General features: G+C 39.6%; 1 protein-coding gene across 2 annotated transcripts; it reads left to right on the top strand.

The window, feature by feature from the left end:
• Positions 1-2,433: 2,433 nt before the first annotated feature.
• EXOSC2 (exosome component 2) lies at positions 2,434-15,187 on the top strand. Of its 2 annotated transcripts, none has more exons than XM_027869763.1 (9): positions 2,434-2,577; positions 3,162-3,263; positions 4,367-4,412; positions 5,295-5,384; positions 7,952-8,017; positions 8,589-8,657; positions 10,218-10,394; positions 11,509-11,634; positions 13,248-15,187. In XM_027869763.1, exons 1-9 carry the CDS (start codon positions 2,456-2,458, stop codon positions 13,326-13,328), a joined length of 879 nt encoding a protein of 292 aa, XP_027725564.1. In that variant the 5' UTR covers positions 2,434-2,455; the 3' UTR covers positions 13,329-15,187. The 2 variants fall into 2 exon arrangements, with proteins under 2 accessions (XP_027725564.1, XP_027725563.1); XM_027869762.1 differs by having other exon boundaries at positions 11,506-11,634; positions 13,248-15,186.

Below are 15,187 nucleotides of genomic sequence, written 5' to 3'. Positions count from 1 at the left end.
TTGCCATAAGACGTAGTAAGGTTTTCCTCATGGGAAGCCTTCAATGAATGGCTGAGTGATAACATGGGTATACTGTCGGAAGGAGGATCCCTGCCTTTTTGGCCATGTGTGGGTTGGACTTAATGTTCCCCTATTCTCACCCCAACCCCCTTCCCAGATCTCTTCCACTTTTGAGATTATTTGATTCTGGTGATATGATTTTAAAAGTCCCTACCAGGCCTATCATAAGGATAACAAGATCATGAAGGAATAGAATAATATTTTTAGAATTAGAAGGATCCTAAAATGGTCATCTAGTCCAACACCCTGTTTTACTTCTCATGAATCTAAGGCCCAGTAAGATTAACTGGCTTGCTCAAAGTCATGTATTAGTGACTGAGGTAGTGTGACAGAACCTATATATAAACCTGTATTCTCTGACTCCAAATCCAAAGCTCTTTCCCCAGTACCACACTGCCTCTTAGAAGAGATATGAAAGTGCTTTGAAAATTAAAGAGCCATAAAATGTTTCATTTATTTTTAATATATTTTATTTATATCACTAAATATTTTCCAAAAACGTGTAAAGTTTTTTAACATTCTTTTAAAAATTTTTTTGATTTCCAAATTCTCTCCCTCCCCCAGCCCTCCCCTACTACTTGAGAAGGCAAGAAACATGATATTGCTTATATGTGTGAAGCTGTGTAAAACATATTTCCATATTAGCCATGTTGCAAAAGAATAAACATGTACAAAACAAGAAAAACAAATAAGAAATAAAAGTATGCTCCAAACTGCACTCAGAGTTCATCAGATCTCTTTCTGGAGGTGGATAGCATTTTTCATGATGGGTCCTTTGGAGTTGTCTTGGATCATTGTCTTGATCAGAGTGGCTAAGTCACAGTTAACTGTTCTTATAGTTGAGAAGGAAATTATATTTTTTATATTAATTGGTATGTGTAATGAATATACTAATAATTTAGTTTTCTCAAGAGCTGCCTCTCCAACTTGTGAGTCAGACTCACAATGCAGTTTGAACTGATCAATCAAACTTTGACAAGGTTCACAATCACTGGCATCCGTGTGCCTCTGTAACTGAAGTGAAGCGAATCAAAGACTGCAGAACCTGTTCCCGTCACAGAACTTTGGTCATGTGACTCACTAAGCGATGACCCTCGAGGACTCAAGCAATATTGCTCCCACGGGACTCCAGAATTGTTCACTGTTTGTAATCCACCTTCCCCCCTTCCTTCCCATTGTGAATTATATGTATAATCTCTGTCTTCACTTCAGCAAGGTGGAATTCTGATCAGGTGAATTCCCAATTTGCAAATCTGTTCCTCATAGTGAAACTAATTAATTAAACAGCTACCTGATTACTGGCACTTTGTCTCTGGCCTACTATTTTTGTTATTCTCAGGTTAAGAGATTGGCTCAGTAAAATCCTGTTAACACAATATTGCTGTTACTGTATAATTGGTCTCCTGGTTCTGCTTTCTTCATTTGGCATCAGTTCATAGCAGTCTTCCCAGGTTTTTCTGAAACCATCCTGCTCATCATTTATTGTAGTACAATAGTCTTCCATCACAATCACATACCACAATTAGTTCAGCCATTCCTCACCTGATGGGCATCCCCCTCCAATTTTCAATTCTTTGACATCACAAAAAGATGGGCTTTTTTTGCACATATAGGGCCTTTTCCCTTTTCTTTAATCTCTTTTCCATACAGATCTAGTAGTGGTATCGCTGGGTCAAAGGATTCAAAACAGTTCTATTTACATAGTGGCAAATAGTTCTCAGGAATGGTTGGACTAGTTTACAACTCTACCAACAGTGGATTAGTGTCCCAATTTTTCTACATCTTTTCCAACATTTGTCCTTTTCCTTTTTTGTCATATTAGCCAATCTGATAGTGTGAGGTGGTACCTCAGAGCTGTTTTAACTTAAATTTTTCTAATCAACAGTGATTTAGACTAGAGCATTTTTCCATGTGACTATTGATAGCTTTGCTTTCTTCTGAAAACTGCCTGTTCATATCCTTTGACTATTTATCAATTGGGAAATGAGAGCCATAAAATGTTAAGGAATTAATGTTATTCTATAATTTAAAGTTTTTCTTCCCCGAGCAATAATTTTAAGCCCATGACGTCTAGGTCCCGTCGCCATTAAAATAGGATATTGGAACCAATGTTAACAGGTGGGGGAGGGGTCGCCAGTAGTAAATACAGGAACTTCACTTGCTCTTTCCCCTTTATTTTAAATACTTGAAACTACTCTTACTCCTTCATGCCAATAAAAAACATGGCCATCTAGTAGCGGGTCCCCATTGGTAGCGACCTAACTAGGTGCCGCCCCCTTCCGTCCCGCCTACCGCTTTGCCTCGCCCCATTCCGTTTTCTGGCTGCCAGGAGTTGTGGAACCGGAAATAGCTTCTCCAGGGCCGAGTGCGTCTGCGCGGTCCTCTGGGCATCAAGATGGCGATGGAGATTCGGCTTCCTGTGGCCCGCCAGCGGCTTCCTGAGAGCTTGGACCGGGACACGCAGAAGCACTTGGTGGTGCCCGGGGACACGATCACCACGGATACCGGCTTCATGCGGTGCGTGGCAGGGGCTGCGGGCGGCCGGGCGTCCAGGAAGCTTGCCTTAGCTTGCCTCTCGGGCTTCCGCTTTCTCTGCCTTAAGACCGGCGTATTCCCTCCAGCCACGAGCCTCTGTCCCCGCGTGTCTCTGTGACTCTATTCCTGACCTACATGCCCCTTCGTGTCCCAGTATGTCCTGTGCCCCTGCTCCTGTATATCCCTTCACGGCTCTGTTCCTGTGTGTCATTGCGTGACTTTGTCCCCGAGTGTCCCTACATATTCCTCTCCCTCTTCTTTCGTGTCTCTTTTCCCTGAGTGTCCTTGCATGTGCCCATGTCTCCAAACCTGTTCCTGCATGGCATTGTGTTTCTATTCCCTGTTACTCTGCATGTCCTCCTGTCCCTCTTCTCAAGTGTCCATGCATCCATCACTCAGTCAGCATTTATTAAGCACCTCCTGTGTGCCAGGAACTGTGCTAAACGATAGGGATACAAAGAAAGGCAAAAACACTTCCTGCCCTCAAGTAGCAATATCTGCTCTATCCTGATGGGGAGAGCAGAGTGGTGCCCATGGGTCTTGAGTAATAACTTTTTTTGTTACAGGGGCCATGGTACCTATATGGGAGATGAGAAGCTTATAGCATCTGTGGCTGGCTCTGTGGAGAGAGTAAACAAGCTGATCTGTGTGAAAGCTTTGAAAACAAGGTGTGTCTATACTTTCCTCCAGCTGGGGGTCACACTGGGGTCACAGGAACTGTGCCTTAGAAGGGAGGGCCCATCCATGCAAGTTTGTGGTAAGCTACTAGGTTGAAGTGCTTACTCTAAAGTCAGAGGAAATTTGGAAATGGGGAGAGGCTAAATCCTTTCTTTTAATATAGTTAAGTGGAAATGATACTAGTGAAAACTTCTGGGCAAGGGTAATTATTAAAGGAATGGGGACAGACCCAAACTTTTATTTGGTTCTTGATATTCTTTAACTTCAAATGATCACTTCTCCTATATAGCTGTAATTTTCCTTGTTAGGTTATGTAGAGGCTCCACATTTGTGTTAGTTCTAAAGCCGGTGTAAATTCCTGAAAAATTAAACCAAACTCTAATCAGCGTATTTATAGAGCATCTGCTCTGTTCAAGATATCCTTGGTGATATAGGAAAGTAAAATACAGCCATAGCCCTCAATGGGCTTGCAGTCTAGTTGGGCTTAAATGCATAAATAAAAAGCTAAGTGATATGTATGAGTTAAATGAAACAATACAAGAGTGGTCATAAAGAAGTAGTTAATTATTGGTCAAAGTAACAACAAACTTTCATCAATGCATTGAACAGTCTTGACTTCAGAAAACTGATGATGAAGTGTGCCATACACCTCTTGTCAAAAAAATGATAGTCAAAAAAAATGATAGTACAGGATGAGACATACATTTTCAGATATGGTTAGTGTATTGAATTGTTTTGCTTGACTATACTAATTTGTGACAATGTAGGCTTTCTGTTGGGGTTAAGAGTTAGTGGGTAGTGATAGAGATACAGAAAAAAAAAGATCATCGATAGAACATTTTTAAAAAGTTTGCAGAAAAAAGGTCTAAATGGGACACATAGAGCAGTTTTGTTACCAGCATCTTTAATTTAATATATGCTTTAAAAAACCCAAACTGTTACAGAAGTTTACACTTTCGTATACAATCCTTGTTTTTATTGTTTCTATGTTGAAATCGTCATGTTTGTTGATGATTATTATGTTGATGATAGAAAGAAAAGAAAATTGAAAAAAGTCAATTTTCTAATGATTGACATTTGTTGTCTTTTTCAGGTATAATGGTGAAGTAGGAGACATTGTGGTGGGGAGAATCACAGAGGTAAAGTTTGAATCAGGCAGTTTGCTTTTTAAAAAATTTCTGAATTTCACAAGCAAACAGAACATTCATATATATGTATGTATATATATGTATGTGTATATATATGTGTATGTATATATTAGAACAGAATGTGTGAAGCCATGAATTTTTTTATGTACTTAAAAAAAGTATAAGAGCTGTTTTGCTCTTGTAAATAAGTATACTCAGCACATTTGCCAAGCCCTAAAATGTATATATGATTCTGCATCTTGGGCCCATTACCCTTCTGTCAGGAGGTAGTTAGCATGCTTTTTTACTGGTGAACTTCTCTAGACTTGTGAGTGGTCAGGAATTGGTGAAAGTTTGTAAGTCTTTTGAGTTGAAAAAATTTTTTAAGCTTACTTCACTCATCCTCACTTCATACAAGTCTTCCAAGTTTTTTCTGAAACTATCCTTTTCATCATTTCTTACAGTACAGTCACCCCTACTTTCTTATACTGTAGGCTTTTGGTGATTCCCCAATTGATTAAATGCCCCTTTTGTTTCCAGTTCAACAAAGAGAACTGCTGTAATTATTTTCATACATGAGGATTTTTTTTACCCTCTTTATTTGATGTCTTGGGTGTATAGCCTTAGAAGTGTCATTGCTGGGTCAAATGGTATATACACATAGCTTAGTGACTTGGGGCTTTTCAGAATGGCTAGATCAGATCATAGAGATTGTATGCTTTAAAGAAAGAAAAAACAGTCAAAACAGTTTTTGGTAGAGGGCATGATTAGCTAAATTGTAATTTATATTGTTTTTTGCTGCAAAAATTTAGGCTGTGATATTTGGGATCACCGACTCTCTGGAGTCTGGGTTCTTGCAATTAGTCAGTAGCCCTTGAATGCCTTACTTTGTAGGTTCAGCAGAAGCGGTGGAAGGTGGAGACCAACTCCAGGCTGGATTCAGTCTTGCTTCTCTCATCCATGAACCTTCCAGGAGGAGAGCTGGTGAGTGCTTGCAGCTAAATTCCATTTTCCTGCTTTCCAGCCATAGTTGGAAAAATTTTGGATTTCTGCATAGACTCATAGGCTAATCTCATAAATGTCTACATAGATAGTGGACACCACTGGCATGTTTCCTTATTACTTGAAGAAAATACGGAGGAGATTTGCTGATAGGATTAAAACATCATTCTTTTAAGTGGTGAAAAGAAGGGCTAAATTTTTCCAACATGGGCAGTAATGTAACATCAAGGGCATCCTTGAGATGGAAGCCCAATGAAATATTATCTGGAAGGTCCATATACAGCAGGAAGTTAGACCCCTGGTACTGATCATTTCCCTGTTCCAAGTCTATACTGCTTTAAACAGATAGCATGTTTCTGGAAGGTTGTATGTAAATTAAATTTTAGCATCTGGACTCATGCTGTCAGTTTACCATGAGAAGCTTTCTGTAAAGGATTCATATACCAAGCCTTTTTTAAAAGTTGTTAAAAATTCCTCCTAATTTTTCTCTTTATATAGCTGGATTTCATATCTAGTTTACTTAAGGTATACTCTTATATGGAACATAAGAATGTCTTTAGCCCTCATATTTTCACTTAGGATTGAATGGTTCCTTTGGATGTCGTTGGCAGTTTTAGGGCAGAGTAGAAGAAAGAAGAGGTCAGTTACAAAATCTCTGTTGCAAGAGAACTCAAAAATCATCAGGTTCATCTTGTCTTTGAACAGGAATCCTTTCTACCTCATCCTTGACAAATGGTCACCTATCCTGTGCTTGAAGACTTCCATTAATGGGGAACAGTCCATGAAATGTGTCCTTACACTGAGTCCCAAATCTGCCTCTTTGCAGCTTTATAATAATGACAATGACGAAGACAACTGCCATGCTCAGATAGTGGTTGCGTGTGAGATAGGCAATTTAAGGCCTATCGTCCTCATTTTATAGATTAGAAAACAATCCCAAGGGGGATAGTCTAGACAAATTAGCATCAGAGATGGGATTCAAACCCATCTCTCCTGTCTGTGATTGCTTCTTTTTTCCACTGTGGCATGGTAACTCCCAGTGCTCCCCTCTGAGGCTAAATAGGACAAATCTAAATCTTCTTTCTTGTGACAGTCTAGGCAACAGGTATGTATTAGGTGCTTCAGGTATGCCAGGCACTGTGCTGAGTGTTGGTGACAGCCGTTTGAAGTCTGCTACTCTGTCTCCTTTGTCAAAGTCTCTTTTCATTCAGTTGTTGGCTGGTCAGTCAGTCCTCAGATAGTATGGTCTCCAGCCTCTTCAGCATCCCGGTCTCCCTCCTCTGCCAACTTTGTGTCCTTAAAAATATGGAGCCCCAAGCTTAATACAACAATAATCAGCCATGATGTAACTAGGAGAGAATATGATGGAACTATTACCTCCTGCCTTTTGGACACTAGACCAATTGCTATTAGTTCAAACCAAAATTAGATTAACTTTTTTGATTGTGTTTGTTACTGTTGACTCACTGAGAATATAGTCTTAAAACTTCCCAATTATTGTTTTTATACAGTTCTCCCATCCTATACTTGTGAGTTTTTTGTGTAGGATTTTATATTCATCCCTATTAAATTTCCATCTTGAGAGGCAGACTGGTGTAGTGGCCAGTGAATTGGCCTCAGAATCTTGTATTCAAGTCTAGCCCCTTTCAGCCTGGCTGTGTGACCTCCTCTAAGCCCTTCACCTTTTGGTGCCCCATTGCCATTCCTGAGACCAGAAGTTGCAGAGCAAATGCTGATCTTTATGGTTTGGAGGAAAGTTTCCTCCCTGGGAGTCCCCTATACCAACAGAATCAAACATTTGCTTCTCAGCCAAATGAAAACAAAATAAAACAAACATCAATTTATTAGATCTACCCCTCTGTCCCAGCCTGGCTAAATCCTTTTGTGTCCTAATTGTGCTAGCTTTCCCTTCCAGCTTTGTGTCATCTGAAAATTGGACATGAAGGGGAGGGGGGAGGAGAGACAGAGAAGCAGAGAGAGGCTGCAGCTTTTGACTGAGGTATTGCAGTTCTGCTGCTGTGCTTAAGAAATGAGGTGGGCCCTTATGAATGGCATGATACAGACCTCTTATTTTTTTACAGATGGGCACACTGGGGCACGGAAGGACACAGCAAAGGGCTTAGACTAGGATTCCTAAGATCCTTCTGGCTCTAAGGTCACTGATGCTCAGAGTTCTTTTGGGGGATCATAGGATCCTGGACTTGGGGCTAGAAGGGACCTCACTGGCCTCCTCATTTTACAGATAAGGAGCTGAGAAGACTGCCCAATCACCCAGAGAGCCAGTGTCTGAGACAGGATTCAGATCTGGATCTTTCTGACTCTTGTCCAGCACTGTCCGCGCTGTGATTCCGAGCTGCCCAAGACAATTCAGGGCGTCTTGGTATCAGATGTTATTTCTCTATTAAAGCTTAAAACTGCCCCAGTACTTTTGGGACATCCTGTATAGCTCCAGTCAATATCTTCAGAAGGAGAAAAGAGAAACTAGATCTGGGGAAATTTGTTTCTGTGAGTTGATGTAAGTAACATTTTTGTCTTCTTGTGTACTTCAGAGGAGAAGATCTGCAGAAGATGAACTTGCCATGAGGGACTTCTTACGGGAAGGGGACCTTATCAGCGTATCCTTAGATTTTGTAGTTTGACCTCTTCCTGTTTCTTCAGAGAGTGGCAAAATAAAGTTGAAATTGCATCTAAGTGATGTGATAAGCCTGAGAATTTTCGCAAGTGTATGTAAATGGAAAACCAAGGTCATGGATATTGGTGAAGAGTTTCTTCACTTTTTCCGTGAACTCTGTTGCCTCTTCTTTTAGACACCACCTAGTTTGACTCAGCTGTTTCTTTGTCACAGGTTTGTGCTAGCCTGGCCTTTAGATTAGACAGGAAAATTCACTTTAATGATAAGGTGGCTATTTATCCCAGGGAATTAACAAGAGTGTTTTTGAGACCAAGATGTCAGTTCTGGCTAAAGGAGAGTGAGTAGGTCAGAGTGAAATATTCCTGATTAGTCTAGTTCTAAGGTTTGCAGAGAGGGAATGATGAAAATGGAAAACAAATTAAGGTGATGGGAGCCATGTTTGTGTGTATATGAAGGGAGGGGATGTGGGATGGGGGTGATGAGAAGATATTTTAAAATGGAAATGGAGGGGAATAAGCTGCGGACTACTGTTACTTCCTTCATCATTAGGCCAGGCTGAAGTCCAGGCAGTATTTTCTGATGGTGCTGTGTCTCTACATACCAGGAGTCTAAAATATGGAAAAGTAAGTAGTATTTCAAAGCATTCTTACCGCCATTTTCATTCTCTTTATGACTGGGCCTGCAAGTCTGTTTCTGAATCCCTGGCCAGTCAGTAGCACCGTGAGCTAAAGGATTTCATGCTCTTCAGAAAGGGAAGTTTTGGGTTGGTAGCCCCAGTGTTCTATAGCTTAAGGCAAAGAGGAGGCCAGAAGCAGCATGCACAGGATATCCTTGGCACAGTGGCGTTGGAGAAACTGAAACAAAGTTTTGCTTTCCTAAGTGGGGAGTGATTCTCCCTGGATCTTGTTCTAGTGAAATCAGAGCCATTGTGGTCCTTAAACATTGTTAATGCCGTTTCTTCTTAGAGGAAATAAATTCAGAGTGCACCATCCTCTTTCATGTAGTTAATTTAGATTTCATTCATTCAGCCAGCTTTTATCAAGCACTTACTGTGTACAAAGTGCTGTGGTGAACATAAATGATAGCTGATAATAGCTTATTTATTTATTTTGGCTAGGCAGTGGGGTTAAGTGACTTGCTCAGGGTCACACAGCCAGTAAGTGTCAAGTGTCTAAGGCCGGATTTAAACTCAGGTCCTCCTGACTCCAAGACTGGTACCCAATCCACTGCACCACCTAGCTGCCCCCTGATAATAGCTTTTACGTGTACTAATCTCCTTGGTCTTAGAAGGAAGGTTGGACAAAATAGATGGCATTAACCCAATGTGAACATTTAAAAATATAAAGGATATTGCTTCTGGTAAAATTAATTATGTTACTTAAGCTTTCAAAATGGCATTCCATGCAGTTCTCTTAGGATTCAGGTTATCTTAAGACTACATTATTAAAGCCCTAACTTTTTTTTTAACAACATATTTTCTTAAAAAAAAATCCTATGACTTTTTAGGCCTCTTGGGTTAATATATTTTTAATTTTCTGAAGTAGAACAAAGAAATCTTTCCTTGAGAAAGCAACTACATCTTCCAGCATTCCAAGACCTTCAAATATGAAACAGAACTCTACCAAACTCCTTGTTATTGTGGGGGTTGGATTTGTGCCAAGTTTCCCTCCCTCAGGTAGGGAGTAACCTGGGGGTGGGACAAAACCAACTGGTGATAAAAGCCTTAACCTTGGCCTCATTGCACCTGAGATTTAATTGCACTAAACTGACCCAGACTGTTTAGTGTAGTGATTCTGATTAAAAGAAGTTTTAAATAGTCAGCTGATAGTAAACATGTACAACATTTATACAATATATGAATGTGATGTAGAAATTGAATTTTGAACCTTTATATAGATTCTTTTGTGTAAAAATTCAGCTTTTAATATCATATATACACACATTTATGCATAAATATTCACACACATCTATGTGTACATATGCATATGTGTTACAGCAGTTGCTTTTAAGCAGTTAGATCTGGAATGGGGGAGGAACTTTTGATTATACCCAGTCTATAATCAACTTCAACTCTGTGTAAGATTTTAATTTAACTTTCAGAGGTCAACTTATGTACCATAATTTATGGTATATTTAATTCTCCCAGCCCAACCTTTACTGATTTATTGTAATTTATATCTTAGCTTGGGCAGGGTGTTCTCGTCCAGGTTTCCCCTTCCCTGGTGAAACGACAGAAGACCCATTTCCATGACTTGCCTTGTGGTGCCTCTGTGATATTGGGCAATAATGGCTTCATCTGGATCTACCCCACCCCTGAGCAGAGAGAAGAAGAGGCAGGGGGCTTCATTGCCAATTTAGAGGTGAGAAGTCACACCATTACCAGTGTTGGTGAGTGAATGAGTGATAACAAAGAATTCTGAATGTGTTTTTATGGCATGTTTCTAACTTGCCTAATGATGGACATGTTCTGAATTACCTTGAGTTGTGCATCCTACAATATTCTTTATTCAGAAAAGATTTAAGTTTTTGATCAATTGATTGTTAGCAGAAGTAATAGGCAACCCGAGGATAATATCCAAAGATTTACTTCATAATGAATGAGATGAACCCATCCTTACTCATTTCTTTTGGACCATCCTCTTTTGTGAAGTTAATTTAGATTTCATTTATTCAGCCAACATTTATCAAGCACTTACTGTATACAAGGTTCTGTGGTGAACATGAATGATAGCTGATAATAGCTTTTACATGTACTGTCTCATTTGATCCTCACAAGAAGCCTGTGATACAGGTAATGAAAGTATTATTCTCACTTTATAGATAAGGAAACATTCAGGGACGTTAAATGAGCTAAGCCAGGGATGGGGCCACATGTGGCCCTCTAGATCCTCAAGTTTGACCCTTGGACTGAACCTCAACTTCACAGAACAAATCCCCTTAATAAAAGGATTTGTTCTGTAAAACTTGGACTCAGTCAAAAGGTTGTACCCAAGGACCTAGAAGGCCACATGTGGCCTCCAGGCTGTAAGTTCCTTACCCCTGAGCTAAGCCAAGACTCCTGCCTTTGTGGATCTTGTAGTCTAGTTGGTGAGATAAGACATTTACACAAATATCCTAAGAGGTAGGATTTGACAAATTCTTTGATAATGTACAAATTGCTATGTGAGTGTAGACGAGGGAAGGACAGTTTCTGGATGGGGACAGTCTGGGAAGACTTACTGAACAAGGTGTCTTGAGTTGGATCATTAATGATGGGTTAGAATTAAAGCTCATGGGAGTGCAAGGTCAGGGATAGCATGGGGAAATTGGAGCCATGAGTTCTGCCCTTTTTTCTAGCATATGATTTGAGTTTCTATTGGTATTGTTTTCAATCTTTTCACTTTTTTTTGGTGATTTTTATTCCTTTGTATGATTGACTCTGAGTGCATTTTCCTTTTTTTTCCCCACAACTCCTTTTCCTCTTATCTGTAGCAGGTACCACTTTCTGATCGGGAGGTGATATCTCGGCTCCGGAACTGCATTGTTTCCCTGGTGGCTCAGAAGATGATGTTGTTTGACACTAGTCTTCTCTACTGCTATGAAGCATCTCTTTCCCATCAGGTATTCAGTTGGGTTGTTTTCCATGTTTCACTATCTGCTCTAAACAGTTTTGTGGCAAAGATGAGATAAGGTCTTTCTCTCTCCCTTAGTCACAATCAAATGCAGTGAGCAGTCTTCATAAATGTACTTCTGTATATGAGTGTGAATCCATGTGGTGAATGTCTGAGTCAAACACAGCCACCTCCTTATTAAATGCTTTATAATTTTCTTCTTATTTATAAATGAGCGAATCTGAGATTTCTTCAGCATCGGGCAACTTCAGGATCAGCTGGGATAGACGTTCCAAGTTGCCCTAGTTTGGGGAGCAGCTAGGTGGTGCAGTAACAATGTTGGGCCTGGAGTCAGGAAAAGTCATCTTCCTGATTTCAAATCTAGCCTCAGACACTTAAGTGATTTACTGGCTATGGGACCCTGGGCAAATCATTTAACCCTGTTTGCCTCAGTTTTCTCGTCTGTAAAATGAGCTGGAAAAAGAAATGGCAAACCACTCTAGTATCTTTGCCAAGAAAACCCCAAATGAGATCACAAAGAGAGTTGGGTATGACTGAAAAATGATTGAACAGCAGATTAGCTCCAGGTTTGATTTCTTAATTCCTCCCAAAACAGTATCTTTATACTGGTCAACAGAGAGAATCCTTCTGATTTATTAAGCTAATGCTGTAGTTTCAGCAGGTTCTGTTTCTCCCTCATTCTTCATGTCCAGTCAAATGCCAAATCTTGTTGTTTTTACCTTTACCACATCTCCTGTATCTGTCTGCTTCTCTCTAGTCACAGAGCCACCTTCCTAGTTCAGACACTCATCACCTGTTACCTAGATTATTATAACAGCCTCTTAACTGCAGTCCCTGCCTTGGGTCTCTTCCTTGTCCAAACCATCCTCCTTTCACGCAGCTGCTAAACATGATTTTGCTAATGTGAAGATCTGACTGTATTACTCCCCCATGAAACTCTAGTCATTCCCTTTTATTTCTAGAATAACATATAGACCCCTATGTTTGGCTTTCAAATGCCTTCACCACCCGGCCCTAACCTATCTGTCCAACTTTATTCTGCATTGCTTTGTTTCAAGTACTCCACAGTCCAAACTGGCTTTCTCTCTGTTTCTCGCATATGTGACTCCATCTTCCACCTCTACATCTTTGTACTGGCTGTCCCCACATACTTGGAATGTAGTCCCTTGTCACGTTTGACTCTTAAAATCCTGTATTTCCTTCTGAACTGTTCAACGTACACATCTCCTACATAAAACTTTTTGCCATCCCCTCTAAATTCCCTAGGGCCTCCTCCCTCCAAAACTTTGCCTTGTATTTATTTTATAAATACTTATGTATGTACATGTCTTTCCTGCTCAGAGTTCCTTGAGGGCAAGGGAATGTTTCATTTTTGTCTTTGTATCTCCATTGCCAAGCACAGTGCTTAGTGCATAGTAGGCATTTAATAAAGTTTGTTATTTGATTGTCATTTATAGCCCATTCTATTTTCTGGGCAGTTTCTTTTATTTCTTCCTTTGTGTCAGCCTGTTTTCTTGGTGTTGTGTGTAGCTTATAAAGCTTGGTTGTATGCTTGCTGTTGGTTCTTTATCCATATGAACAACTTTATCTTTTATCTTCTAGATCAAGGACATTTTAAAACCAGAGATAATGGAAGAAATTGTCATGGAAACTCGACAGAGGCTTTTGGAACAGGAGGGATAAGGAATCTGGAGATGAAGAATGCTGTATATTTTTGGCTGATGCAGGTCTTGGGGAGAGCCTAGTCATGTGACTAGTTCTTAGTTGGAACATGACAGCTTTTAGATAGAAGGTTTAACCAATATATGCAAAGGAGCCACTGTGATGGACACCCAGCATTAAGCTAAATGGAAAGCCAAGAAAAGAATCATATGATCAGCACTGACAAGCATTCTTCTGTTTCTTACCTGTAGCTGCTCTTTCTTTCCCTTTATATAGAAAATGAGGGTGATAAAAACATATGTGGAAAATTGTGCCTTTGGGCTCTTTAGTTGGAGCTTGAATCCAAGCACTAGATGGCAGTTTCAGCTCATTAAAAGTATGTGATGTTCCCAGCCAGAATTTGCTTTGCTGCCTGGGATAATAAAGAGAATCCTTTGTCTCCCACCCACCATCATTCCCACAGAACAATGTAAATAAACCCAGTGACCCATGAAATTGGCCCTATAAAAGACATAGCAACTCTGACCCCAAATGTTACTTTTCAGGTTTTTGTTTTTTTTTAAACAAAAACATATCACATTCCAGTTGTATTTTAATCAGTTTTTTAGTCTAAAAGGTGGCAGCTTACTCAGTTGGAATCTTGCATCCCATTTAATGGGCTACTTTAAAGGCATAGATTTAACTTTGGTGAACATTGCCTTACAACCCTGAGAATGGGTTCTTGATTCATCCTTAGAAGAGTGGATCCTCTTCACCACGACCTCTTAGTTCTGCCTAAAAAGATATTTTTTTATACAGATTCCGAAGGTACTTGAATTGTCATCATTGATGTACAAGTCATCTTGGACTGATAATAGAGAGGATGAATTAATCGAGTCTGTACACTTTGATAAAGGGGAATGAAATGAGACAGAGGCAGTGATTTTGGGGACATGGGCATTCTTACATGCAGTGTATTTATGTAGTTTTGGTTAGGTTCAAAGACAATTGTTTACAAAATTTTTTCTAAATATTGTTGTACATGTGCACATATTGTTTTGGTAGACTGGTGGAATTCCTAGAATTTCGTTTCTGCTTTTTTGTTCTTTATCACTGTTGGGGGCTGATTTGAGTGAAAGGTGTCTGCTGACAGATTTATCACATCACACCCCACCCAAAGGATTCGAAAGAAAAATGCAATAGTCAGAATAGCCTTGTACTTGAGCTTTGGGTTATGTTTTTCCACACGGAATTTGACAAGGTTTGAATATACATTGGATAATTTTTTCCTGGAATGACATGTTAGTTTCCTTATATAGTTACCCATGATCTCAAACATGTCACTCCTGTCCCCAGTTTTTGTCACCCATTCTATTTTGAGTGAGTTTGCAGAGTGAAACGATTTGTTTAGCTCTGTTTTGACTTGTATTTAGTAGTTCTTTTATTTTTAAAGAATAATTTTCTAGCTCATAATACTTTAAGAGAAATGAAAGGGCATTAAGTGGAAGCTTGCCCGTGGTAACTGATTGAGGGGTTTGGTTTGAGACCAGAATGTAAGCCCCTTGAGGGCAGGGACCATGTTATGTTGCTATACACACACGGGTGTTCAATAAATACTTGTTGAAAAAAAATTTTTTTTATTCAGACCTGAGATTTTATTAGTAGAGAGAACTTCTGATATAGAAACTCACTTCACAAAAGAAACTTCTTATATAGATGTAGGTTTACAATATAACTTAAGTCTTAAGGGAGTTGCTTAAGGTATTGAGAAATTGATTTACTTGTCCATGGTCACACAGCTAATATGTGTCAGAGGCAGGACTTGAATCCAAGTCTTTCTGATATGCCAAATAAATTTTAGTTGACTATTATGTAGAAAATAGTAGCTGTTAATTTTTTTT

This window comes from Vombatus ursinus, unplaced genomic scaffold, assembly GCF_900497805.2.
Source record: "Vombatus ursinus unplaced genomic scaffold, bare-nosed wombat genome assembly UNPS02014793.1, whole genome shotgun sequence".
NCBI classification, from domain to species: domain Eukaryota; kingdom Metazoa; phylum Chordata; class Mammalia; order Diprotodontia; family Vombatidae; genus Vombatus; species Vombatus ursinus.
The sequence above is the reverse complement of the archived record's forward strand: the minus strand, read 5'-3'. Positions and strand labels throughout refer to the sequence as shown.

What these genes read in the sequence shown, in the direction of transcription:
- EXOSC2 (XM_027869762.1), top strand. Translation starts at nt 2,456, where the DNA reads ATGGCGATGGAGATTCGGCTTCCTGTGGCCCGCCAGCGGCTTCCTGAG. An exon ending in ACCTTCCAGGAGGAGAGCTG is followed by an intron (nt 5,385 to 7,951) that starts GTGAGTGCTTGC and finishes TGTGTACTTCAG; the next exon opens with AGGAGAAGATCTGCAGAAGA. An exon ending in GGAGTCTAAAATATGGAAAA is followed by an intron (nt 8,658 to 10,217) that starts GTAAGTAGTATT and finishes TTTATATCTTAG; the next exon opens with CTTGGGCAGGGTGTTCTCGT.